Source organism: Giraffa tippelskirchi, chromosome 3 (assembly GCF_054371585.1).
Source record: "Giraffa tippelskirchi isolate mGirTip1 chromosome 3, T2T-mGirTip1v1.2.pri, whole genome shotgun sequence".
NCBI lineage: Eukaryota > Metazoa > Chordata > Mammalia > Artiodactyla > Giraffidae > Giraffa > Giraffa tippelskirchi.
The window spans coordinates 163,548,260-163,576,035 of NC_137277.1; the positions used below are offsets into that span (position 1 = coordinate 163,548,260).

A 27,776-nucleotide genomic window follows, 5' to 3' on the forward strand; every position below is an offset into this window, starting at 1 on the left:
AGTGCTGTCCGACCCACAGGTGAGGCTGCGGTGGAGACTGGGGTAACCCTTCCCCATTGTTCTTCTGGACAGGCCACATGCTAGGAAACTGGCTCCTTCCAGAAGCATGTGGGGCAGGGTGTGGATCGGCTTTCCAGCATCTCCTGGAGCCTTCCCAGAGTCGCACACGGTTCAGGCCTGAGTGAGGTGGGGTCTGGCTGGTCGTGCCTGGTGGTGGGCTGCTGGTGGGCAGTGGAAAAGCACATGTGAGGGGTCTGACGCTCTGCCCGGCCATCCAGACCAGAAGGAAAGAGTCCCCAGGAAGTCCAGTGGGAGATTTTTTACAAAGGAAGTAGGTGGGAATATCCTCTTCTGTCTGGGAAGAGAGTTGGGGTTAGGTAGGGAATGAAAGAGGGGAAATCGGGGTGTCTGGCTTGAAGGCCTCAGGAGGAGGAGCCCCTGGGATGAACCTCGGTCACCAAGAACAAGGTTTCCATCTTTGGAAAGTGGGGGGGGGGGTGCTCCCCGCCATCTTCAGACGCTCTCCTTTCCAACTCCCTGAAACAGAACGTCCACACAGATACAGCTTCTTGGAAAAGAAAAACTACAAGACGCACACGTCACCCACACCCACCACACGAACCCATTCCCTGCAGGCTCAAGCATCTGCCCTTGCAGGGCCCGCAAGGAGGCGGGCAGCTTCCCCGTCATCTCTGGGGTCTGACAGCCGGGCCTGGGCTTGCCAAAAACGAGAAGGGATGAAGGGGGCGAAACGCATGCACCCCCTCTCCGCTGAGCCCCCATCAGAGTCTAGGGAAGGCCAAGGCCTGGTCAAGGAGACCCCTGATTGCTCCAAGGATGAAGGCCTTGACCTTTTAGGCTTCGCTTAGAGTACAGAGTGGGACGGGGATTGGATTATGCTGGGGAGGCAACAAAGCAGTATGGGAAAATAATAAATACTTCTTGTCAATTTGCCTATTCTTTTTTTTTTTTTAACCTTTTCTTATATTTTATTAGCTTACAGATTCTGTCAGTATGTCCCACATATATATTATATATATTTATATATCAGTACAGTGCCTCTCTCTAGGGAAACCAGAGGCTTAAGAAGCTACTCAAGGATGGAGTCCTGGTGGATTTTTCCATCCGGCTTAGAGCGCTTGGGTGGTGGTCAGGGGGTTCCCAGTTGCCCAGCTGGACTCTCGGCCCTTTGACCTAAACGTGTGCCTTCTGCCCTCTGGTCCACGGCAGCTGGGCTCTGGGGAGAAAGAAAGGAGAAGGGCGGGGAGCAAGGCTTTGGTATCAGAGCAGACCATGTGGTATGCAGCGAGCAGCCCCCAGAGCTCTGGCCAGCTCCCCTGGACAGCCCAGCAAAATTAGACCCCCAAACCCTTACAGAGGGGGCACAGGAACTACAGGGGTCTCCCCTGGGTCTCGCCAAGCAGGGCTTCTAGAAGCAGGTCCCGGGATGAGCCCCAGCACGGGGACCATGCAGGACAGAACAGGGCAGGGCAGAGCAGGAAGGCTTGTTCCTCAGCACCCTAAAGGCATCCTGAACATGGGGCACATCTGAGAACGGCTGATCTGGGACACGAAAGCCAAGAAGGGGCTGAGGACTGGGAGTGACGGGAGCCCCCTGCCTGCCCCGAGGCTGGGCCACACGCCTCGGGAAAGGCTCCCCGAGCTGGGCAGCCACCCTTCTTGAGGGGTCTCTTCCCCAAAGCCCCGGACACATCTGTTCTCATCTCCTCAAACCAGAGCCCCAGCCTCCAGGTGCTGGCAGGTCAGGAGGAATGCTGCAGCATGGCCAGCCCCACTCCGTGGGGGTCTCTGTTGAGGAGAAGGGGCTGGTGGCCCCGAAGGCTGTTAGAGCAGGTGCAGGGACCAGGAAAGTCCATTACCTACAATGCCGGGTGCCCCTGGGGAAGGGGACTTACGGCCCCTCCTTGTTGCCCTGTCACCCCACCCCCGACTCTTTCTTTCTTTGGATGGCGTGCACATGTGTGTGCAAACACAGGGGACAAGTATACCTGTTTATAATTCTAGCTGAGAGGCAAACAGAAATCAGTGAGTGAGGATGTGGGTGTGGCCATATATACACCCCATAAACACACCCACAAACTGTACATCGGAGGCAGAGCAAAGAGAGCTTAGGTGTCTGGGGTCTGCGATACTTTCAGAAGCAAAAGTTCTGCCGCTGGATGTCCCATGCGGGCTCTTTTTGGTTTGGTGATCTACCCCAGGGGTGGCCAGAGAAAGATTCTCCAAGGGATTTCTCCTTGAAAAGCAGTTGGGTTAGGGAGAAAGAGCTTTTCCATTTTCGTTCAAAATGTGGGCCTCCAAGGAGATCAGTCCTGTTTTCCCCAAGGAATTCCATCAGAGGGTGGAGGGGGACTTAGGTGGACCTGGTGAGTTTTGGAGGCTCTGGGGGTTTTGCAGTATCCATCTCCCCAGGGGAATCTGAGTTATTCTCCTCCATCTCTTTCTTTCTTCCTCTCTCTCTCCCCATCCCTGCTCAATTCACTTCCCTCTCCCCACATGACACTTTCTTCTCTCCTTCTCCAAAATGACCCAAAGTCCTCCTTCTGGATTCAAGGATGGTCAGGATTCACGGTTCCCCTCCCCATACGCCCCATCCCCACTGCCCTGGCCCTGGGCAAAGGGTGGCGGGGGCTCATCTCTTCTGGCCGGCACTGAGCATGACCTTGGAGACAAAGTTGACGATGGCGGAGGCTGGCTGGTTGGGGTCAAGCTCAGCAAAGAGGTGGCAGGCATTGTCCGTGGTGCTGCCCTGTTTCCGGGCCACAAAACCGAAGAGCCTGCAGGGGCAGGAGACAGGTGACAGGTGTGAGTGGGGAGCAGGAGGAACCCTGGGCCTTGGAGAGGCACCCAGGAGAGTGGGCTCATCTTTGCTCCCTTCCCCATCTTTGCCCACCTCCCCAAGCACTGGGCATTGAGGGTGATGCACACAAGAAACCCTCTCTTCCCTTCACCAGCAAGAAAACCAACACCTGGAGATGGCACGTCACTAGTTCAGGGTCAGCAGAAATTCCCCTTGGTGGGGGGTAGATGGGGAGAAGGAGGAGGTGCTGGAGGTGAACGAACCACAAGACCAGACAGCAAGAGGTGGGGATGACACCAAAAATAAAATGGAACATTCCTAAACCAGCTTCTCTCAGCCCGTCCCTGCCACACCCTTGGCCGACTGTTCTTACACACAACACATAAACAAAACGCCATCTGCCTGTCAAAGGGCTCGTCCTCAGACACCACAGAGGGTCAGGGAGACCAAAGGACGAGGGGCCACTCTTCCCCACCACATACACACACACGTACACACACACACATTTCTCCTGTGCTCTAGAGAATGGGAGGGGGCGGGACCCCACACCTGTTCCCCCACCCCAACTCCCCACACTAGGACTGGAGTGACCGAGCATTCTCTCTTTGCAAAACAGAGTTAAAAATACGAGCGCAGAGAACAGAATGTGAGCTCAAGTCCCCTCCCAGTCGGCACGTTGCTAATTAGAGCTGCATGGGGAAATCGGGACAGCTGGGGATTCCAATGGAAACCCCTCGCCCAGGACTGGACACAGCAGCTAAAATTAGCCAGGCTGGGTCTGGCTTGCCATCCCGTGCACACATGCGTGTGTACACACACACATACACACAAGGGGGCTTCCCACAGCTTTGCCCTTTCCAAATGTGTTTCAGGGGCTGAAATGACCCAATCAGCTCAGAGGCCTGGGGTGATCATCTGCGCAGGAGGTGGGGAAGGTTGGGCCTGTGGACCACCCCCTAAAGCCCCTTCTCCAGCCTTGCAGGTGGGCGGGGGGGGGGGGTGCTCCTCGGTGCAATGGAAGGAGACGAGGGCAGAGGGAGGGAGCAGCTCCCAGCTGCCTGCATGACAGCGAGCCAACCCCAGCTCGCTTCTGCCCAGATGAGAGCCGGTCAACCTCTCAGGCCTGAACACTGCCCGCCTGCCCTCCCCTGGTGTTTATTTCAGCTCCATAGGTCCCTGGGCCTACTCAACCGTAGCCCAAGCTCTTTCTCTGCTTGGAGGAGTGGATGCAGGAAAGAAACCTCAGCCCCAAGGGCAGAGAGGAGCATAACAAGCACCCAAGAGCAAGCACCTCCTTAAATGTGGGGCCCAGAGCATCTCGCTGGCCTCACCCTGGTCCATCCCTGAGCTCTCCTGGGCCTCAGCAAGGGTGAGTCATAAGGAAGCTCCACACAAAACCTGCTCTTAAATAAGGAATTTCCAGACCTGGGACCAACCTGCTTCAGTCCCTGACCCATCTCCCACTCGCAGGGCCCAGTGGTGAGTAAGGATAAGACCCTTCAAACAAGGAGCTCTGGCCTCCTGGCTGGCAGAAGGGACTCAGGGATCCTAATAACTCTGTGAGTCTCAGAGGCAGCTGAGACAGAAGGAAGGCAAGCTTTGAGAGGAACTGGACACCAGGGCCTCCTTGCAGCTATATGTGACCATGGGCCAGGAGAGGTCTCCTCCATCCCTCACGGCCCCTCTGGACACCCCCAGAGGGAGATTCATTGTGCCAATGCCAGTCAGTTCTACTCATTTGGACCATGGTGGCCTCACTGGGCCTCCTCCTCACTCTCCATCTCTCTGCCTCCATCTTTTCATTTCTTTCTTTATGCAGTAGACGCAGCTCTGCCCTCAGGAGCTTGCAGTCTGGTGGCTTCCCTTTCCCAGCCCCATGAAATCAGCTCTCTCTTACCCCCTGCACCCATTTCTGCCTGTCTTATAAAACCTGTTTTTAAATACAGGTTCTTTCCCCAGGTGGCGCTGGTGGTAAAAGAACCCATCTGCCAATGCAGGAGGCAGGAGATGTAAGAGACACGGGTTCAATCCCTGGGTTGGGAAGATCCCCTGGAGGAGGGCATGGCAACCCACTCCAGGATTCTTGCTGGAGAATCCCATGGACAGAGGAACCTGGCAGGGTACAGTCCATAGAGTCTCAGAGAGTCGGACACGACCAAGCTATACTAACATTTTGCCCCAAATCTCTCCCTGCCTGGAAGCACTCTGCCTCACGATACCACAGATGGGAGCTGTCCCCTCCTGACATGCCTCATTCAGCAGCGGTTGTAATTTTCTTTTTTTAACAGTGAAAATTTCCTTTCTCTAAAGCCAATCTTATATGAAGTCTGGATATGTAAAGGTGACAACAGTATTTATGGCAATAAATGTAACAATTCAACAGCATAACATGGACCTATGATAAAATCAATCAGAAAAAATGGGGCTGTCTGGATGTGCCTGATAAAGTAAAAGGTGGAATTATAGAAAAGGTGGAATTATGTCAGCTTTAGTAGCCAGCTTATTCCCATGCTTTGTTTTGTTTTACTGAGAAAAACTCTGATTCATGTTGATAAATAACCGTAAATCACAGCAGGGTTTTTCCTCCCCTCAAGCAGCCCAGTTACACCCAAGGAACCTAGGGTTCCTTGGAACACAGTTTGAAAATCGCCACAGCACCTTAGCCCATTTATACACTTCTCTCATCTACTGCGTCAACATCAGGCACCCAAGGGCAGAGCCAGCCTCCTGGTTTGTCTGAATTTTCCAAGGGCTGAGTTCCCTGGAAGCGCTTACAAATGCTGAATGGATGGAAAATTGACCAAAGGGCCACAGGGATATCCCTGGAATTCTGGAAGGAATTCAGACCTCCTGGACTCGTGCGGTCCAATGAGGAGGCCTAGTCCACCAAGAAAGCGGGAATGGGAGTCAAGGAAGCCAGGATTGTGGCAGAAAAGATCATTTAAACAACCCCTGCCCCATGGCCATCACCTGCAATAAAACTCTGGGTTTTCAATTCCCTTCCTCAGCCCCAGATGGTCTGGTTCTGGGAGCAGGACGGGGACAAGGCGGGAGGCTGGGCCTTCAGCCCCAAGCAGGAGGTCACAGACCTGGCTGCCTGGGCCAGCTATTCTGCAGAGCCACCCTTTGCTTGCCCCCTGGTCCTAGAGTTTAACCCGCTCCCACACCCACCTCCCCCAGAGCCAAGGAGCACAACAACTAGCCAGCCAGATGGGGGAGAAGGACACTTACTTAGCAGGGGCACCTCCCTCCGTCTTCGTCCACCTAGGGAGAGAACGAGGACACAGCATAAACCACCACCTCCCCCTCAGAGCCCAGCCCCAGTGCCCAGACCCCTGGGGAAGACAGAGCCCTGGTGCCAGGGGACCAGGGTCTCTAAAGACTACACAGAGGGAGGGTGTTCACAGCGGAGCGATGGAGCGAGCACTGTGGCCTGTTTCCCAGGGAGCTGTCCCCAGCATGGAGAGGGAAGCGGCTCCAAGGTCAGAGGGGTGGAAGCAGGCATTTGAGTCCCCAGGAGGGGCTTCAAATTTGTGGGGGAAAATGTGAAAAGATGCCAACACAGCCACGCCACTCATGGTCCCACAGACACAAGCAGATCTCCAAATTGAGCCAAGAATGCACACCCTTACACTTGCAGCACACACATGAGTGCATACACACACACGTGCACACACTCACACATGCACACACAGACATGGATGCACACACACAGAATTCCAGGGTTGGAGAGATGGCTGGGCGGGCAGGTGTCCACAAGAGACTTACTTCCTCTCCTGTGGATCCAGGTCACAGAAGGTCACGGTGTTGAGGGGGTAGTGTCTCCTGAAGAAGAGCCTGTGGCACACACATCAGATAAACAGTAAGCGCTGAAGTGACTGCACTTCCCCGCCCCCCACCGCAGGCTAGGCCACCACCTGCGGCTGTCACAGGTCAACACAGCCTCTCCCTGATGAGCACAATGGTCTGAGCTATTCCCCTTGGGGACGTAAAGCAATGCACAGGGACAGAGAGATGTGTCATAGAAATGTGTCCCAAATGATAGAGACTAGGAAAAGAAGGAAGAAACTGGCCTTGAGGAATGAGAAATGGAAGGACACTGGAGGAGGAAGAAAAGGGCCTGGGGAGAGAACATGAGAGGAAGTGTCTCTGCTCCAGAAAGCAGGGACTTTTACCAGTTGTATTTATAGCTATATAGCCAATGCAGGCATGTTTGTAGAAGGAAGGAAGAATGGATGAATGAATGGATGAACAGATGGAGGGATGGATGGATAGAGGGAGACAGAAATGAATGAAGGGAAAAATGGGTGGGGAAGATGGATGGAGGATGAATGGATGCAGGAATGGATAGATCAATTCGTGAGTGGGTGAGCAACTGGATGGATGGGTGGCTAGATGGGCACAAGGGATGAATCAGCTGATGAGTGGGTTGGTACATGTACGGATACATGTATGGATAGATGGGTCACAGAGCAGTGGGGTTGCCCAACACAGAAGCAAGTAGAAGAGTCTTACTTTCTCTGGTTGTCAGTCAGTGTAATTCCCTGGGCAGAAACTTTGAAGTGAACGATGGTGGCAGCTGGTGTGGGGTCAGCAGCCAGGGTCTCAGAAGTGGCTTTGGAGATGGCCTGTGGCCCAGTGAGTGACTCCATGTCCACAGAGTTGACGAACAGCACGTTGCAGGCTGGAAAAAAACCCACCCAAGGAGGAGTCACGGGGGCCAAAGTGGGTGGGGACCACCCCCAGGTCCTCTTTTCAGGGAGAAGGCAGGAGATGAATTTTAGGGCAGCCTTGGACCACGGCATCACACACAGAAATGTGGTCTCCCTGGGGGCCTCTGGGTCTGGGAGAGACATCCAGCCTGCACCTGCAGGACGGTCCAGGGCCAGGGGGAGGAAAGGTTTGGGCAGGGATCCCATCTGGGGTGCCCACTCACCTGCCCCTTGCTTCAGCAGGTCACTGGTTGAGTTGGCAGGGCCCGAGCTATCTTTCGATTCATCTGTGGGGTCTGAGACAAAAATTTAATTCAGCTGGTAATTAAAACCCTAGAGCTGGAAAGAAGCACAGGGTTGGCTGGGCCTCAGGCTAGCTTTGCAAATACTTTGTGCAACAGATACTGCTTCTCATAACCAGCCCTGCCAGTCAGCACGTGTGTCCAGTTTTAACGTGCAGCAATTGCTCTAAGAATTCAGTACCCTGGTTGGGAGCTCTGGGGTCCCACAGAACCAGGTTCAGGCAATTATCAGCTATCTACACAACAGAGGTGAAGATGAGAATACCCACTCATTGGGTTTTTAAGATGCTCCATAAACGGTGTTAGTCCCTGATTAACAAAAAGCAAGCCTTCAAGTGGCCATTGATGTGGTTGTTTTGCATCAACATGTCTTTGTGTAGACCAGTAAACACTCTAATTTATTAAACCATAAGGCAGCACAACTATAATTTCAACAGTAATAAGAATTGAGTATGATGGTGCTAGTGGTAAAGAACCTGCCTGCCAATGCAGGAGGCATTAAGAGATCTGAGTTCAATCCCTGGGTTGGGAAGATCCCCTGGAGGGGGGCATGACAACCCACTCCAGTACTCTTGCCTGGAGAATCCCATGGACAGAGGAGCCTGGTGGGCTACAGTCCATAGGGTTGCAAAGTGTCCGACACAACTGAAGCAACTTAGCATGCAACTTATGCCAGCATTTCCTAGACTTTGGTGTGCAGGCTTGTTAAAACATGCATTTCTGGGCCCCATTCCAGAGTTTCTGATTAGCTGGGGCTTGAGAATATCTACATTTTTTAACAAGTTCCCAGGGGTGCTGATGCTGCTTGTCTGGGGACCATACTAGGAGAACCACTGGTTTATACAATGTAAATAAATAGCAGTTATATAATTATTAAGTTACTTTGATAAATTCCTTAGGAATACAATTTAATTAGTGTCTAAATCATGTGGTTAGTAGGGCTATTTAAATAGTATTTGAACTTTTAAGTTAATAACAGTAGTCAATTATCATTAATAATTCAATGAATTGGATTCGATACACAGAAATTGCCAAATAATATTGGAGATTTAAGTGTGGACATAACCCCAGGGGCTCCAAGAGAGACTGAAAGCAAATCCCAGACACAATTCTGAATATTCCATTACTGGACAGAGAACATGGGGAGAAGACACCCCAGTTCCTGGTTCCTGGAGCTCAAGTTCATGACCAGGCATATTCCTTTCCCCTCGTGGGAGCCCCACATACCTGGGGCTGCAGGATGGAAGCCTGTGTCATTAAAGAGTTTAGGGTGTCCACTGGCCATCCTCCGAGGATGAGACACCTCTCTGAGAGAAACTAGAAATCTCCTTCGCCTGCCCCAGTGTCTCAAATTCTTGCCCTGTTTGTCCGGAGGCTCTTGGGTTCCATGTTTACTTCCCACAATCAAGAGAGCTGGCTCCTCCCATCAGCTCCACATCCCTCCTGGCCATGCAAACCAGAAACTCCAGGGATGTCTTAGGCTTCCTGTTTCCTTCCCAAGCCACGCATGGTGCAGCCACCTCTTCCTCTAAGCAGTCCCTCAAGAGTACTTTCCCATCTCCATTAGACACCTGGACACCCCACAGCCTACCTCTGCCTTCCCCTCCCCCTTCCCTCAGCCCTGCCCACTGATGCCCATCTCCTCCACAGGACATGATCCTCCCCTCTACAGCTGTTTCCTGCTTCTAGCGCCTCCCCTGGGATGAGGCTTACTTCTGAGGACACAGGGATGAATTCTTAAAACCTCCAGAGAATTTTCCAGAATAATCTGGCAAGTCAATTATGTATGTTTCTGGAATTAAGCTTTTATGTGAACTTTCCCTTCTTTTTTTATTAGAAAAAAATAAAGCAGAGAGTGGTTTCGAGTTTCCCCAGATTGGCAGCATGACCTGTTTCCTCCAAGCCTGGCCCACGTTCTGGAGCAGCTGGCTAGGGGCTGAGACACAGAGGAGGCCAGTGCAAGGGTGCGCTTGGAGGGCAAGAAGTCTCGGGTTCCTACCTCGGTTTGGAATGACCAGCTTGCAGGGCAGGGCCAGCGGGATGATGGAGTGCTGGTAGACCAGGGCAGACAGAGATCCTGCAGAGAGAGACCACCGGGCAGTGGCAGTGTTATTGGGAGCAGGTCGCGGGCACTGAGGATCAGCCCACCCACCCCACCCCACCATCCATAACCTTCCACTTCTTTATTACCTCTCCCTGATCCCACCCACAAAGCTGAAACTTCACTCTCTCTTGGTTAGCAAGATCTAAGGGGGAAGATTCTAAAGGCTCACTCTGGGCATCAGAAGGGTACCCTACAGCTTTCCTTTATTGATAGTTACACCCAGCATCTCTCCGACGTCCCTCCCGCTACCAGGGCCCCTCTCAGGAGAGTGTAGCAGAAGTGTCAGAGGATAGCGGGATCAAATCCACACTCAGGAACTTACAAGATGTGTGTCCCTGGTAAGTCTAACTCCTACGAACCTCAGTTTCCTCATGTGTAAAATGGGACCGTGACACCTACCACACAGGATGATCAGGAGACCAGAAGTGATATAAAGCACCTAAGGTGGCACTAGTGGTAAAGAACCCGCCTGCCAATGCAGGAGACATAAGCGATGAAGGTTCGATCCCTGGGTCAGGAAGATTCCCTGGAGGAGGGCGTGGCAGCCCACTCCAGTATTCTTGCCTGGAGAATCCCATAGAGAGAAGAACCTGACAGGCTACAGTCCATGGGGTCGCAAAGAGTTGGACACAACTGAAGCGACTTAGCATGCAATGTGGCTTTCACATAGCGGCCTTTGCTCTAGTTGTTATTCCACCGATCACAGTAACAGGTCCCCATGGGGCAGGACAAAAACAGAAAGGAATTTGGCAGAGTGAAGGTACCACAGCACAGAGGAAGGGAGTCACGGTGCGTTTCCCTGCTGCATCTATGACAAGGGTGACAAGACAGAAGCTGCAGCAGGGAAGCTGGGACAAGCCTGAGACCGTGGGGACAGAGGCAGGGATGGCTCACCGAAGTTTGGCTCGTTGGGGCAGCCCTTGAGCTTGACTCCTCTGGGGCCCGTCTCTATCAGGAAATGCCTCACGAGCTCATGGGTCATGTCCCCTGGGACGAACAGAAAGAAATACGGATGTGTCACTGCTCATGGCATCCCCCCACCACCTCCCAGCACCACTTCCCAACTTCTCCAGTGAGTGAAGCTGTGATGGAGAAAGGCTCACAGCGATAATATGGCCAGAGCTCTGGGATGGAGAGACCACCACTGCTAGCCCGCCTCTCAAGGAAACTCAGTCACAAGGTTCCAGTCATCTTGCTCCCCTGTTCTCTGACCCTGGTCATCACCAAGCTCAAGACCCATCTTTCTGAAGAGTCTTACTAGCAGGGACAAACTCCCATGAGAACTCAGAGACCTGCATACCCCATTGTACACCCCCCAACATCCCTACCCCCAACCCTGGTCCTTCTAACAGATCAGGACCTAAAGAGACTGCAGGGAACCCCTGGCCCTGAACCCCACTGGACAAGCTGGTGTTACCTTTTTTATTCTGCTGCATGATGGTCGGTGGGGGTGAAGACACCTTCATAGCCAGCCCATAGGCTCCTCGGAAGGAGTGGCTGTCACGGATGATGAAAGCCCCTGGCTCCTGGTCCTTAAGGAGGGCGATGGCTGAATCAGGAGAGAAGAGAAAATAAGAAACTGATGCACTTGTTTCACCAATTCAGTGGACATGAACTTGGGCAAACTCTGGGAGATAGTGAGGGACAGGGAGGCCTGGTGTGCTGCAGTCCATGGGGTCGCAAAGTGACTGAACAACAACCTCACTTAAGTCTTATCAGGCCTTGAATCTCATTCTTTCTCAGATGAGATGAGAGTCCCTAAAGTTAAAATGTAAACACTACTAAGGGTGCTCCTACACTAGAGTCAGCAAAATTTTTCTGTAGAATCAGACAGTCAATATTTCAGGCTTTGCAGGCCATGTAGTGTTGGCTACAACTATTCATGGCTGCCATCACAGCACAAAAGCAGCCCAGATAGTGAGTAAACCGATAGATGGGGCTTCCCTACTGACTCAGCAGGTAAAGAATCTGCTTGCAACACAGGAGACGCAGGTTTGATCCCTGGGTCGGGAAGATCCCCTGGAGGAGGAAATGGAAACCCACTCCAGGATTCTGGCCTGGAAAATCCCATGGACAGAGGAGCCTAGCAGGCTACAGTCCATAGGGTTGCAAAGAGTCTGACATGACTGAGTGACTGAGTATAGGATGTTGCAAGAAAACTGTATTTATGAAAACAAGCAGCAGTCCGGATCTGACCCATGGCTGGAAGTCACCCTGCCTTACATCCACACAGACTTTTCATAGGAGCCGATGCCTGTCATCTCCATCCCCACAGCCCCATGTTTTTCTATAAAATGTGCAGAAATCCCTCACACCACGCAGATGGAGAGGTAAGGTTCCATATGATCTCAGCCAGCCTTTTCATCTTGCCCAGAAAAATCAAGACTTTGCCGCTTTTAAGGAACCAGCTACAACCACGGCTCCTGCTCCCTGCCTTTGGCCTTGGGAAGGTGCCTCCTACTGTCTAACCTGGGGCCAGTTCCTCTCTGTGACCACCACCCACTGCAGAGAAGAGTAAGTCTGCTTATATCCCTTGCCCAGGGAAGACAAGGTGGGCAGCAGCCAGTGTGACCTCGGATGGACCCCAGGACCTTCAGTATCAGCCCAACACTCACCCTGTTCTCTGGAGATCTCAGGCTTGTACCAATACTTGGAAGTGTCTTGGACAAACTTCACTTTAGCCCGCGTCTCAGGACTGTTGTCTAAAGAAGGAGAGGACAGGAGGTGTTATCTCTGTCCCCCCAAAAAGATATGTTAGAATTCTAACCTCCAGGCCCTGTGAATGGACCCTTATTTGGAAATAGTCTTTGTAGATGTAACTGAGTTAAGATGCAGTCATGCCGGATTAGAGTGGACCCCAATCCAATGTGATTTATGTCCTCGTAGAAAAAGAGGGAAAAAGACGGGGAGACACAAGGGAGAGCATCATGGGAAGAGACTGGGGAGACGTGTCTACAAGCCAAAGGACCCCAAGATTCCCAGCCACCATGAGGAGCAAAGAGAAAAGCCTGGTACAGAGTCTCCTTCAAGGTCTCCAGGTGGAGCCTGTCTTGCCAACACCTTGACTTTAGACTTCCCAACTCAGCTACATTGAGAGAATCGACTTGTGCTGTCTTAAGTCGCCAAGTCTGTGGTCCTCTGTCATGGCTGACCTAGGAAACTAACACAGGAAGATGATCTGCTCAAACCTCTTCAGAGCATTGCTGGAAGGGGCCTCAAGCTGCTTTCTCGTCCTCCCCCATCTCCCAATAACCACCGTGGGTCACACAGCTGTTTTTCTGTTGAAGAGCCTGAACAGCATCTTCCCCCAGCCAGCAAGAGTCCTACTCCAGCACACCTCGCCCTTTCTCTAGAAGAGTCAGACTAAATCCTTCCTGAAGCTTCTCTCCCACATTTATCCACTTCAACCTTGAGGATGAGAGCAGAAAAACACATTTCTATCCACTTTCCCCAAGCCCCTCCTCACTCCCCATATGGAAAATCTCATTTAGAACAAAATGATCACTCCTGTCCTGCCTGGGATTAACAGGGGAAGGGTTGGCCTGGAACTAAGAAGCTGTGTACCAAGTGTCACGCATTGCACTTCTCTGGGAGACATTCCCCACACCAGACCCTTTGCAGACTACGGATGCTTCCATAGGATGTTCTGGAGAGAGAGCATCGTATCCAACTGCTTAACTTTACAAGTGAGGAATGTGAGGTTCCTGGAAGGGGAGCGACTTGCCCAAGTCACACAGATGGTCCATAAAAGGCTTTTGTTAGATGTTCCCAGGTAAGAAGACACAATAGCCAGTTCAGGTCAGTTACATCATATCTTCCTGGCTGGGAATAAGGACGTGTGGCACTCATTCACCAACCTCTTCCTCCATTTTCTGACAGCAAAGGAAACAAAAGGGAGGATGGGGGAAGAGGGAAAAAAGGAATATTCCAGATCCATAGGTTTCCTCTCCTTTCTCTAGGGAGGGGCTGAAGCAGAGGACCTTGTGCTCACAGTGCTATAAAAAGTTCAGGGCACAGACCAGAGATGAGGGCTGGGCTGTGTGTCCAGTCAATTTCACCTTGTTATTTACATTCTGTTAGGCTTCTGGGATCTGTCTCTGGAGGACAGACAGGGGGAAGGTCAGCTCCTTTTCCTGGCAGCTGTGCACAGAGCAGGGCCTCTGGGCTAGGCAGCTGGGCCCCACAACTCTGCAAGCTGCCTCTCTCTGCTCCAGAGTCCCAGGCCCCAGGGCTGCTGCTGCCTGTCTAATGAGCTGTCAGAGGCGGCTGCAGCCCCATGTGCCTTCCTGTGTTGACTCCCCTGGCTATTTTAAGCAAGGAAGATGGTGGGAAACAGGAAATGTCCCAACTACTAGAAGTTTTGCATCCTCCAAGAACTGGGGCTGGGAACCAGATGTCTCTGGTGGGCAACAGGAAGCAAGGCCGTGCAGTGTCACTTGGCAGGCTCAGGGCAGGACCTGGGAGTGAGACACTGAGACTCTGGGCAGCTGGGGCCCATCCCAGGCTGCCTGCCGCATTCTGCATCTTCCTCAAATGCCCCAGGACTCTGGGGTCACTCTGGACAAAGTCAGATTGGAGATCTGGCTGAAAAGCTGCAGATCAGCTGAAGCCTTGACCTTTTTGTTTAGATAATGAGCCTTCTAAGTGGTGGCTAAAGATGCCCAGTTCTGGTGATAAGTGAAGAATTCAGTGTGCAAACCTGCATGGGCTTCTGTTAAGCCAGGCTGGTAGAAACGAGACTCCAGTAAAAATGCTTAACCCTTGGCCTTTTCCCATATCTCATCTGGTTGCCAGATCTATTATTAGTGATGTGTGAAAAGTGGGAATCAAAAGGTGGGAACAGTGCTATGGGCTGGCAAAAAGTGGGACGGGGGGGCTGGTGGTCCAGGCTTGGAAACCATATTTTCAAGGATACACTAAATTACAGAAACTATCAAGACAAGGCAGTAAGACAGCTCCAATCGGATTTTAAGAGCACATGTTTTAGGGTCATAAGGGTCTGGATGCTAAACCATTTATTAACTGTGGGGCCCTGGACAAATGATTGAACCTCTCCAAGGCTCACTTTGTTCATGTGTAAAATGCAGGTACTAATACCTACTTTGCTAGATGGCCGTGAGAACTGACAAGATAGACCGTGGCTCAGAGCCTGGCACAGAGCATGTGTTCAGCAAGGGGTGGTGGCTATGAAGATGCTGATGATAATCGGAACAGCAGGGCCATCGTAGGCATCGTCACATCCACGTCCCCATCCCTGCCCCCACAGCTGCCATGACTACAGCACATCTGCTCTGAGCACAGCTCCAACTCCTATGACACGGCTAACGCACCTGAGGACCCGAAGTCAGTGACCCACCCAAGGCTGTCTGCCAAGGAGATGTCAGAACAGAGTTGGGGACAGAGCGCCTGACTGGCGGACTTCATCTGCCAGCAAGAGAGGTGGACGGGAAAGGAGGCACACCTGGCATGGAGTACTTGGAGAAGTCAGGCAGAGTGTGGGAGAAGGAGACGGTGCTGCCCCCGCTGGGACTGGACATGCCACTGGTGACCGGCGAGGAGGACACCTTCCCATTGACGGTGGCATAGTTGGGGAGGCTGCCCGCTCGGTCGCCCATGGACATCCTCCGCTTCTCTGGCAAGGCCGGTGTGGGGCTCCCTTGTCGGAAAGCCGCCGAATCCGGCGAGGGGGAGGTGGTGGGGCTGCTCAGGCCGGGGTAGTAGGCGGGGGACACAGGGAAGGAGGGTGTGGAAGGAGCCTGGTAGCCTGAGGCACTGCTCTGCCGGGACAGCGTGGGTCTCCGGTCCTCAGGGGTGGAGTAGCCCCCGTAGGGTACGTGCCGGTCCAAGCTGGGGCTGCCGGGAACCACAGATCCAGACCCTCCCAAGTGACGGCCCAGGCTGGGGCTTCCGGGGCTGGCTACTGCGTTGCCATGGAGATTGGAGGCCAGGGTGCCTTGGTGGGCCCCGGGGTGCCGGCCCAGGCTGGGGCTCCCGGGAGTGGTGGCCACATTGCCGTGGAGGTTGGAAACCTGGTGGGCCCCAGGGTGGCGACCCAGACTGGGGCTTCCCGGAGTGGTCGCTGCACTGCTCTGGGGGCTGGAGACGGTGTTACCATGGAAACCGGTTCCCAGCGGACCCATCACCTGGCGGTGGCTCAAACTGGGGCTGCTGGGGGCAGCCAGGCTGGGGTTCACGGCCCGACGGCCAAAGCCAGGGCTGGGGGGCGTGTTGGTGCCCACTGTCCTGTGCCGTGCCTGGGGGCTTCCAGGCACCGTGTGGACACTGGCCACACTGAACTGAGACCGGGCCTGGCCTTCCGGGGAGCTGAACTGCTGCAGTGAGTAGTCGGGGCTGCTGTAGCTGCTGCCCACAGTCGGGAGAGGAGAAGAGCTCTGGTAGCTTCTCTGAGCTGAAGGGCTCGGCTGGCCCAGGCTGCCGGAGCGGAAGCCAGAATCCAGCAGAGGCTGGGTGGGTGTCCGCACGCCCTGGTCGCTGCTCTCCCTGGATGGGAAACTCCCCACTGAAGTGCTAGAGAGAGAGAGAGAGACGGGCAGGTCGAGATGTCAGCAGGTGCCATGTAGTGAAGGTCAGGCTTTCAGTGAAGCTTCAGCCCTCCCTCCAACCACTTTGTTCTCCAGTCATTCAGTCATATCTGACTCTTTGCGACTGCATGGATTGCAGCATGCCAGGCTTCCCTTCCTTAGCTCCTCTCGCATGAACAGAAAAGTCAAGGCTTTTGAACGTCACCCTACATTCAAGATGTCAGAAGATGAAACTGAGACTCAGAGAGGTTAAGCAATAGGCTCACAGCCACACAGCTCATAAAAGACAACTCAGCCATGTCCGATTCCAAAGCCTTCGTACCCTCAAACATCGCCCTGACTGCTCAACCACAAGTCAGAGCGATATCTCTGCTATCGAAACTGAAGGTGGTTGTCCTGTTGCCCCCTCCAGCATCACAGAAACTGAACACTGGAGAGGGGCCCTGGTCCTCCTGGAAGTATCTTCCCCTGACTCACTTTCCCCAGATGAGTTGACATTTACACACTGAGAGTGTAACTGGGCATCCATTCCTGGGTAGCTCCAAAAAAAAAAAAACAAAGATGAAGAAGTCTCATAGCAGGAGATTTCAACTCATTATAGGATCTGCTTTCGAGCCATTGGATCTGGCCACTAATGGAGCAGGCTGCATTACATGGTAATGAGACTCCCATCATTAGGAGCATTTAAGCAGAGGCTGACCAATCTCTGGATTTGAATGCTGTGGAGGAAATTTCCTCCACTGGGAGGCTGGATTAGATGAGCTCAGAAGTCGCTCTCAATTCTAAGACTGATGAAATTCAGTTCAGAGGGCACTGTACCTGGGAGAATGGCCACAAAGGTTCTCCTCTGAAATTAAGTACAAGTCCATACAGGAGTACAGGAAATGGCCTGTAAGTTGGGAAACCTGGATTCTACTTTTTAAAGTTTTCTCAATTGATGTTTTCAAACTATGGTGCTGGAGAAGACTCTTGAGAGTCCCTTGGACTGCAAGGAGATCCAACCAGTCCATCCTAAAGGAGATTAGCCCTGGGTGTTCACTGGAAGGACTGATGTTGAAGCTGAAACTCCAATACTTTGGCCACCTGATGCGAAGAGCTAACTCATTGGAAAAGACCCTGATGCTGGGAAAGATTGAGGGCAGGAGGAGAAGTGGGTGACAAAGGATAAGATGGTTGGATGACATCACTGACTCCATGGACATGAGTTTGAGCTAACTCCAGGGTATGGTGAAGGACAGGGAAGCCTGGCATACTCCAGTCTACGGGGTCGCAAAGAATCAGACACGATTTAGCGACTGAACAACAACAACAACAACACAGAAAATGAGGGAGGTGGGTTAGATGACTCTGATTCCTTCCAGACCCAAACTTCCTCAGTGACATGACAGCAGAGACAAAGGTTGTCAGGGACCCTGCACATGCATTGGCTGTAGGGAGGCAGCAGGCAGGCTCATACAAGGAGCCCTTGGGTGGGGGCTGGCAGTGGGGCAGCGAGGTGGAAGGGTCCTTACATAAGACAATGCACCAAAGCCTGGAGCCGCAGACTAGAAGAAGTTTGGAGGCTGGCCAGCCCCACCCTGGGTTGGGTTGGTTAAGCTCAGGTCCCTAGGGTGATGTGAGGTGGGAGAGCCAGGCAAGAGCCAAGGGTAGGGAGAAGGTCGGGGCCAGGCCAGGACAAAGTCTACCACACACCCCAGAAGAGGCCAGAGTAAAACACCACTTCGGTACAGAATAACCTGGATTCTGAGAAATAGGGGGAGGGAGGAGCTGGGGACACGGAAATGGCGTTTTGGGTGATTAATCCTGGAGGAGGAGCTGGCTTCCTGAATCTGACTGCAGGAGGAATTTGAGTGAGAAAAAGTGAAAACTCCCTAATGTCAGGACTTCTTGGATATCGGCATGGGGGGGTGAGAGGTGAGGAAAATCTCCTCTCCTTTAGAAGAAGAATGCAGCGCCTGCCCAGAGGCAGACCTTTCCCCAAGTGGAGCCGTTAAGAGGCTGGGGAGGGAGCCAGGTGACTGGGGGTGTGTGCTTGGCTTGAGGTTTCAGATTCTTAAGAATCCAGAAGAAAACTACCTCGGCTCACCTGCACCTCCCGCCCCGACCTGGGTGGGGGAGCACACTGCTCACCCCTGCCTGTGGAAGTGGGAGGAGGCAGCTGGATAGTTTCCAGCCTCATGGGGTCCCAGTCTGAGAAAGGGAGTGGACATGGGAAGGGATGGTTGGGGCAGACGCCCCTACTGGGGGGTGGAATTCTGGCCGGTGCAGGCCTCCTCCCCTCCTGGTACCCTGTGCCCTACCTGGGCTCATCTCAGAGTCCCTCTCCTATGTCATCTTCCTGTCTCCCCATCATAAAGCCTATGCCCCACCCCACCAGTCGAGCAGCTTCTCACTGCACCCCAAACACAGGAGCCTCCCTTTCTGGGAAGTTTCTGGCTTTCCTCTCTGTCTGACTCCCTAAAATGTCAGCCGCCCACCAAGACATCCCTCCTCTAACCCCACAGTGACTTGACCCCCAGACCACACGCCCAATACCTCCATACCCTGGTCCTGTCCTTGCTGTGCTGTGAAGGCCCTCTCCCTCCCCTTCACCTTTCAACTGCTGCTCATCCTCTGGCCTTAGCACAAATACTTTCCGTACTTCCAGCCCCCAGAGACCCTCTCTGCAGACTAAGCCAGAAATAACGGCCTCTTGCTCAGAGCTTTTTGCTTACACCTCTGCTTTGAGCACCTCTAACTGCTGTTCTGTGATGGGGGTGGGGGGTAGGATAGAGATGTGGACTCCGGAGCCAGACACCTTTGGTCTGAATCCTATTTCTGCTACTGTTTAGCTGTAGGACCTTGAATAAACTACTTTAATCTCTCTCTGCCTCAGTTTCCTCTTCTGAGAAGTGGGAATAATAATACTACTTACCTCATAGGATAGCTGTGAGGTTTAAATAGAAAGCACTTAGCAAAACGCCTGGCACATGGGAAGCACTCACAACATAGTAACTATACTTGTTTGATTTTAAATTTGGGGAAAGGAGGCTTCCCTGGCAGTCCAGTGGTCACAACTCCACACTTCCACTGCAGGAGCCACGGATTTGATCTCTGGGGAAGTATGGCTCCCGCATGCCGCATGGTGTAGCCAATAAATAAATAAAAACAAAAGTAATACATTTGAGGGAAGAACTGTGCCTGGTTCATCTTCATACCCTCCCCGGGGGAGTTGGCACTCAGGGGGTGCTCTTGCCATGCACCCCAATGAGCTGGTTTCCCAAGGGCAGCACCCTGGATATGATTTCTGCCCGTTCATACCCTAGTCGGATCCAAGAGGCCTCATCCGTGCTGCCCCGGGCCTGGATTCTCCTCCCCACTTACCTGTCAGCGCTGAGGATGGGGCTGCTGGTGGAGAGGGGGCTGGGAGAGACAAAGGAGCTTCCCAGGGTCCCGTTCCTCAGGGGTGTCTCGTGGCCATAGGCCTGCGCAGCTGGGGCGCTAAAGCTCTTGGGCTCAGGGTCCTGAGTCCGGGGCCCAGCCACTGCCGTTCGTACCACTGACTCCACGTAGCTCCGGGGCTCTGGAAGGGGTGAGGGGACAGGGACTGAGCGTGGATCCAGGGGGTGCAGTGTGGACCCCACCCAGCCCCAGGGAACCCGCCTCCCCAGAGCCTGTGAGGGAAATCCCAAAAGGACAGCCAAGCAGACGAGGGGCACGTCTCTGGGGCTCCTGCCTGCCCAGGTCCATCCTCTTTCCAGCATCGTGAGAAGCCGTGAGAGCCCCCAAAGAACCTTTAACTAGAGCCTCATTCTGAGAAGCTTCCCAGAAAGGGGCTCCAGAACACAGCCATCACAGAGGCCTCCGTCCTAGATCTAGGACATCGTCCTTCACTGGTGGCCCCTCTAGCTGAGCTTTTCTTCCCCAACCCAGGTCCCCAGGCCATTCTCGGCTCCCCAGGCACTGCTGGGGTCTGGGCTGTCCGTGGACCCCAAGCTCCAGCCCAGCCTTGTGTCTCAGGATGCTCACTCCACCCCACACCCAGAGTCCAGAAACAGGCTTGCTGGCCTAGCAACAGGCCTGTGCGGGTGAGTCACGCCCAGCCCTGCGTGCCAAGACACACCCATCCACCTTGCCTGACACACTTAGCATGCCTCCCGAGACTGACATCATTATCCTGCTTGGTGTTCAGAACAGCCCGAGAGGAAAGCTAGGTGGGGGAGAGGGGGGAAAGTGCCAGAGAGGTCATTGTGCAGGTGAAGGTGCTGAGGCAGGAGAGTGAAGGGGCTGGAGGCACAATCAGATCCAGGTTTCCTGTGCCACCCGCCCCACTGCCATGCTGCCCCCAACTTCCCCCCGCCCCGGCCTCTGGAACCCCCGCCACGCTCCCCCTACCCCACCACTGCAAACTAACTCGCCGTCAAACAGGAAGAAGAAGCAGGACACTCTCAGCTTCTCCAGGGACAGATGGTGTTCCTGCCACCTCCGAACCTGGCACCATTCCCGAGGACGTCCCGGGGGGACATGACCTGAGCACACACCTACACTATGCCCACCACAATTAGGGCAACCACTGAAACCAGCCTGAGAAGTGGAAGAACTGCAGAGTCCATGCAGCCCTGGGGTGCAGGGAGGGGGCCAGACAGTCTCTCTCACAGCTACTCAATTCTACTGTTGTTATCGCGAGAGCAGCTATGGCTAGCACATAAAGCAATGAGCATGGCTGTGTTACGCTAAAATTTTCCAAAAACAGGATTTGGCCATAGTTTACTGGCTCCTGATGTAACATGTCTCCTCAGCCCAGAGAGGTGGAGCAATTTGCCCCAGAACACACAGCTACCATCTCCTGACTCCCAGTGCTGGCTCTGGGTGGCTAAGAGAGGGGCCACCAAGCCTCATGGGGCACTCAGAGCTGGCTGCTGCTACTCAGAACTCGAGCCCATCAGCCAGAGAAAAGCCAGCTCCAAAGACTATCAATAACAGTAGAAACAGCAAACAACTACATGAGGAAAGTAGAATTTGGAGAATGTAAGTATCTTGTCTGGGCCACACAGTAGCAGGTGACAGAACTGACCTAAGAACCCCGGTGGTCTGGCCCAGAGCCTGCTCTTGGGCCCTGCACATACCGCCAGCTGAAAATCAGGGGGATTGAGAATTTCAGTGTGCCTTTAGCCTCGGGGGGCCGGATCCACACCCTGGGGTAACTCGAATTGATGGAAGGGACCCTCAGACAGGAACTCACACCCACAGAAATGGCACTTGAGACCCAAGGCCAGAGCCTACCTTCCCCGCCCATCCCTCATCTCCTGGAGTCACTCTCTGAAAACTCCACTTGGACGCCTCCAGGCTCCGAGCTTCACCCTGGTGCCCACAGCACCCAGCACCCTTCTCTCCCACCCAGAGATGACAAGAGGATCCATCTGCTCCCTGGCTGCCCCAAGCTCCTTGCTGATCTGTACTCGCAGCACCTGGCACACAGTGAATCCTCAGTAAGTGTCTGTCTCACAAATTAGTAGATGCATGACCTTTACCCTCTGCCCCTCTATCTGCCCCCCGGAGGTACACAGTGAGTAAGACCTAAGAGGCACACATTCATTTTTCTCATTCCCTTGAATTCTTGCTGACTCCCAAAAGTTCAAGCTAAAATGCCCGAGGGTGAGCCCTGAAGTTTGTGTTCCTCTCCACCCACCGTGTCCTCCTGATTCGTTCCCCAGCCTGCTCTGTGTCCCTGCAGGCCAGCTTTTACTGAGAGGATCCCCCAGATCCCCGGGCTCAGGGCTCCAGAGGGCCTTGGCCTTTGGCAGCTGGCTGGTAGGCAGGACTAACAGAGGATGAGCGTGGGTGGGGAGAAAGAGTCAAAGTTCCAGGGCCCCATCCTCCACCCAAGATACCAGCTCCAGGGGCGGGCCCTCTCTTCCAGCTCCTCCTGGTCTCTTCAGGCCTGGAGTGTGGATGGCTCCCGCCTCCTGCTCAGAAGCACCCTGGGAGGTGCTTCACCATCCCTCATTGGTTTGCCCAGACCATCTAAATAGTCCATTAAACCCTCCTCGGTTGCCCCATTGGAATGAGCTATGTTTCCTGCCAAGACCTGACCCATACGGTGGGTAAGCAGCTTACATTATTGGATCAGCACCCCATCCTGTGAAAAAAAAAAAAGTACACATACCACTTCTACCATTGTAAAACCGAAGTAAGACCACCCATACCACCCAGTCCCAGAGTCAGGATGGAGCCAGGCCTGGGACTACGGACACTGACTCCCATCTGCCCTGTTTACCATGAGTCAAGGCCATGTCCCCACTAACTCCTTTTGACCCAAACATAGTGTCAGGAGCCTGAATGTAGTTTGCACAGAACATCAAAAGGACAGTGTGTTAGAAAGTTGGAGATATCAGAAAACCTGAGATGGCTATAGGATGGCCACATTCATAAGGCATCAGCCTCAAGAGCCCCATCTCCACTCCCGTTAGATCCTCAGCTACAGAGGAGCTTACAAAGGAGCTCTCAGAGGACTCAGCCTCTGAACTTGAAGACAGGACCACTCATCCAGGGAGAAGCACCCGCAGCGGTTCCCACCACGTTTGCAGTTAACAGCCCTGTGAGTTTAAGTGGCCAACTAACCTGGGGGCTTTGCTCTGGGGCTCCTAGCCTGTGGATTTCAGACCCAGCCCTCCTGGCCCTGCCCTCACTTTATTCACCATCCTCTTTCTTGGTAGGCTGCCCTTTCCTGACCTCCCAGGACTAAATCAGGGCAGAGACTCACTCAATCTCTGCTCCTCATGAGCCCAGAACAGGAGGGACCTTTGGGAAGATATTTGATTTTCTGAGTCCAGCTTCATAACTGTTCAACACCAACCTTGAGGGCCAAAACAGTCCATTTCCCCAAGTTTTTAGACTCAGATTCCATATTGAAAATACCCCCTTTCCCTATCTCTTCCCACTTTCCTCTCCTCCCCACCTTAGTACAACATACAATGTGTGAGCTCCCTGTCTTTCACTTACTGGAAGGGTGACTGGGGACAGGCTGCTGAACATTTCTGGGACTCTGTTCTCTCGTCTGTAAAATAGGAATGAGAACACCCACCTGCCCAGCCTGGATCAAGTGACAGGAGATGAGAAAGTCCCTTCTAATTCCTTCTTGCTAGCTCCAAAGCCAGTTTATCAGCAGCCCCACAGCTGCCTGCTGGTGTCTGCCTCCCTCTACCCCCTCTCCTGCTGTTTTGCACACTCTCTCCTGCAGTTTCCTCCTCTCCGCCAATCCTGGAGCAGCTAGACCCAGAGGCAACGGGGACTGGGAAGGGCAGGAGATGTAGGGCCAGGAGGGTGCTTCATGCAGAACATTCCAGGAGCCCAAACCCATTCCAAGAGGCTGTTGGAGGCTGAGAGCAGCTGGCCTGGAGGCTTAGTGACTTGGCCCCACCAGGCTGGGGCCACTGTCAGCTCTTGACCCACACCCTCAAGTGCATTTTCTGCCTCGCAGAAAAGGTTCTTCACCTGGAGAGAAATGGCCTGTCTGCTCTGAGTGAAATAAAGACACGCAGATGGAGAGAGGAAAGAAGTAAAACTTCTGGGGCCCAAACCAGGAGCTCAAAATTTGGAATTCCAAACTCTGAGACTGGGCCACACGGCCCTCCTCTGAGTTCCCATCACACCCTGTTCCTCCCCCAGCTCAGCATTTCTACCTTGTGCTGAAATATCATCCTGACCAAGTTATCTCATCTTTATGTCCTCAGTGCCTAGCACAGGACCTGGCACAGAGTAGGTGCTTCATAAGTCTGCGTTGCACAGCACTACCTTAAAATACCCAGATGGCAGAGTGCAACAGTCACCGATGATTTCAGAGCAGAAGAGATCCCCAGAGGGGCCATTTCTAATCTGCAGTCTTCCTTTGTGCCAAATCCACCCATCTAATCATGGGAACAGACAGAACCTCAGCTGAATGTTCCCTGTTCCTATTCCTCCAGGAAAGAAGGTCCAGCCATTTCTTTCCCTATTTCCCCACTGGAAGATCCTTGATGTTGACCTCATACCTTTACTGCTATGGGCTTTCTTCCTCTGCTTCTTTCATGGAGAAGGGTACCCTGAACCCACACCCAGTAAAGACACTGTTCATGTTTAGAGGTTATACCTCGTGCAATCAATGGAAAGCAGAGTATACGCTCAGCTGTGCCCCTGATTGGCTGTCTGAGCCTGGACAAGTCATTTAACATCCTTACACGTCATCTCCTCATCAGCAAACTGGGGTTCCTGCCACCTTCCTCTCAGTGCTTCTGTAATTATTTAAATAAGATGATTGTGACAATGACCCACATGGTCCCATTCCTGCCTGCTGACCCTCACTCTGTACCACACTGCCCCTTGCTCCAGCCTCCAGCTCCTCCTTGCTCTCACTTCACTGACCTTGCAATTCATGAGGGGAAAAAAATGCTATTCCTCCCACCCCAGGGCCTTTGCAAATGCCCTTTACTTCTACCTGGAAAGCTCTTCTCCCATCCCAGTGTCACCGAGTTAACATCACTCACCCTCGAATCTTACTTCTTCAGCCAGGGTCTCATAAAAACCGTATCTCTTCACTTTGGAGCACTTATCTCAATAATTCTTGGTGATAATTTAATTCTGTCACTGGTCATGCATGAGATTAGGAACCATAGTACTGCTTATCATTATATCCCCCATTATATCCCCAGAGTGCCTGGCACATAGTAGGCACACAAAATATTTACTGAATCAGTGAAGAACAGAACGAATAGATGTAAAGCATTTAGCATGGCACCTTGAACAGAGCACTTCCCTAAAGTCTTTTTTTCCCCCTTGCTGAATAAGCCTACTGGTTATTTTTCCTTATAGGCATCTTGTTCTGAATTCATACATATCAGCAGGGCAATCAAGCAGCGCTTCAGAGGGTCAGCAAAGAATATGCTTTAGTCTGACCCGGAAGGTGATACATGAGTCAGGAAAAATGGAATCAGCCGCCCACATCCTTGGCCCCTGTCCCCACTCCAGGTCAAGACAACAATTCCGATGCCCACGCTGGAATCCAAGGGCACGGCGCCTGGAGGCAGGAGGAGGGTTTTGAAGTGGCCACTTGATTAGGAAACAGGAGACCGGTAAGTCCAGTCTAGCCCTGCTGCCTCTTAACTGTGACCTTGGGCAGATGCCTATCCCCACCTCACAACACGGACCTCAGGTCCACACTCCTGAAAACAATGGCTGAGGTAGAGTGGATCCCTAAGAACCTTCCCCTGCAGACTCCACGCCTCCAGGAGAGATGAAGGAGGGTCAGAGGGCTCAGGGCCTGTAGGCTGAGATTCACTCATCAGCTGCAAGGGCCAGGTGTCAGTCCCATTCTGTTGAAGTGTCACCCCCAAGTGAGGAACACACAGCCAGGGCCTGTCACCCTCAGAGCTTCCCACTGGAGACTGAACAGGTCTCACCAGTCTGCAGAGGTCAGCAACCACAAGGAGAGCTGAGAGCCTTCTAGGTGGGTGGGCTCCTAGAATACAGCACACGAACACTGGCTCCGGGCCCCAGATGATTCTAGACTCCTGGCAAGAACCAGCAGCCCACCTCCAGCCCGGGGAAGGTCCTCTCCTCATCCCATTCTGGGATCTGTTCTGGGGGGGCTGCCTTGTTCTGCACCCCTCAGGCAGTCTGGCATTGTTGCCAGAACTCTGGCTGGCTAGCAGTGGGCACAGCTTTATGGAAAACTCCAGCCATCTTACATAGGTGATGGCAGATTCAGAGGAGCACAATCCATGCCCACTTTGGGGATAGAAAATCAAGGTAGTGAGTGCAAAGGAAGTGGGAAATGGGTTTAAGAATCCGGAAGGAGGAATTCCTTAGTGGTCCAGTGGTTAGGACTCTGCGCTCTCACTGCTGAGGGCCCGGGTTCAATCCCTGGTCTGGGAACTAAAATCCCACAAGCCAAGACACGGCCAAAAAAAAAAAAAACACCTGGACAGAGTCTTTAAAGAAACCAGACCACACGGACGCAGGACCCAGATGGGAAGTCAGAACATCTAACACATCCAAGCTGGAAGGTGCTCAACACCTACCACATCCAATCCCCTTCCCCCATTCCCCCAGGATAGAGATGGGGACACAGAAGCCCAGGCCACCCAGGCCAGCATCTCCCTCATTTCACCTGCTGCTCTGAGTCATCCTTTGAATTCTGTTCTTAATAAATTAGTTAAAGGCCTTCAACCAGATTACATCCCCTCTCTGCTTCTCCATGTGCAAGGCTGAGTTGACTTAAATCAGGGGTTAAGCCAGGACACAGACGTGCTAACCAGATACTGTCACAACTGTGCATGGATGTCCCGAGGCATCTGTGTGTGGCAGGAGGGCGGTGGGGGGAGTCCATAGCTTTTTCAAAATCCCCCCAAAACATCCAAGATCGCAGAAAGACAGACATCCTACCATCTGCACTGAGAGGAAACCAGGCAAGGGCTTCCAGAAAACAACTTGTGGCTCCAAAACAGTGGCTCTGAACCGGGAGCAATTATCCCCTCCAGGGACACTTGTCATGTTGCAGACATTTTGATTGTCATGACGGGTGAGTGTTACCCACATGTGTAACAGTAGGTAGAGACCAGGGATGGTGCTAAACACCCTACAAGGCTCAGCACAGTCCCCACACCTAAGAACTGTTCGGCCCAAACATCGGTAGTGCCGAGGCTGAGAAACCATGCTCCGAGTTGTACATGCGGGGCACACCCAGGAAATGGGATAGGAGCCCTCGACATCTGAAGGGGCTGCTGCACCCCAGGTAGGTGGGCAGGAATGCCTCCTGGGAAGGAGCATTTTGCCAGCAAGGTGGCACCACACTAGTGCCTGGACCCTTGGCCACGCCTGGATCCATGCCCTGGGACTATGGGCACCTCAGTCAGTATCCATAATGACAGCTCATCACCAGAGTGACAGCTCATCACCCCCCTGATCACCCATCAAGGGGTAGGGGTCAGGGGGGTCCCTATGCACCCGGTCACACGAGACCTGATCAAAGAAGAGAGCTACCCACCGCCCCCGCAAGCCAGGCAGAACAAATGGAGTGAACGGCCATTCCCAGACACAGAGAGCAGGAAGCAAGAAGCAGTCACACAGCAAAGCCACACTTACCTTCAGAAAGCTCTGTCAGCACCTTCCTCTCATCCTCCTCTGAGGGAAGATGGGAAGAGAGGTGAGGAGGAAGGAGAAGCAGGAAAGAGAGGCAGGTGATGAAGGGGAGAGGAAGAGCAAAAAGGAGAGAGAGAGATGGATTAACAGGGATCATTTCCTGAGAGAGAGAGACTCTGTTGAGAAAGGGGTGAGGCCGAG

General features: G+C 53.1%; 1 protein-coding gene across 13 annotated transcripts in view; it reads right to left on the bottom strand.

The window, feature by feature from the left end:
• Positions 1–960: 960 nt before the first annotated feature.
• Positions 961–27,776, bottom strand: part of TNS1 (tensin 1) — a 213,457-nt gene continuing 186,641 nt past the window's right edge. For 6 of the 13 annotated variants that reach the window (XM_081583940.1, XM_081583936.1, XM_081583942.1 and 3 more), the window contains 11 exons: positions 19,845–20,043; positions 15,401–16,467; positions 12,555–12,641; positions 11,357–11,488; positions 10,834–10,926; positions 9,835–9,912; positions 7,758–7,829; positions 7,337–7,505; positions 6,590–6,658; positions 6,053–6,085; positions 2,297–2,798 (listed from right to left, as the gene is read on the bottom strand). In XM_081583940.1, coding sequence (XP_081440066.1) covers positions 2,654–2,798; positions 6,053–6,085; positions 6,590–6,658; positions 7,337–7,505; positions 7,758–7,829; positions 9,835–9,912; positions 10,834–10,926; positions 11,357–11,488; positions 12,555–12,641; positions 15,401–16,467; positions 19,845–20,043 — 2,144 coding nt within the window. In that variant the 3' untranslated portion in view covers positions 2,297–2,653. Of the gene's footprint in view, positions 1,238–1,954; positions 2,799–6,052; positions 6,086–6,589; positions 6,659–7,336; positions 7,506–7,757; positions 7,830–9,834; positions 9,913–10,833; positions 10,927–11,356; positions 11,489–12,554; positions 12,642–15,400; positions 16,468–19,844; positions 20,044–27,578; positions 27,618–27,776 lie in introns of those variants that run through there. The other 7 variants (XM_081583934.1, XM_081583935.1, XM_081583931.1 and 4 more) reach the window with 5 other exon arrangements.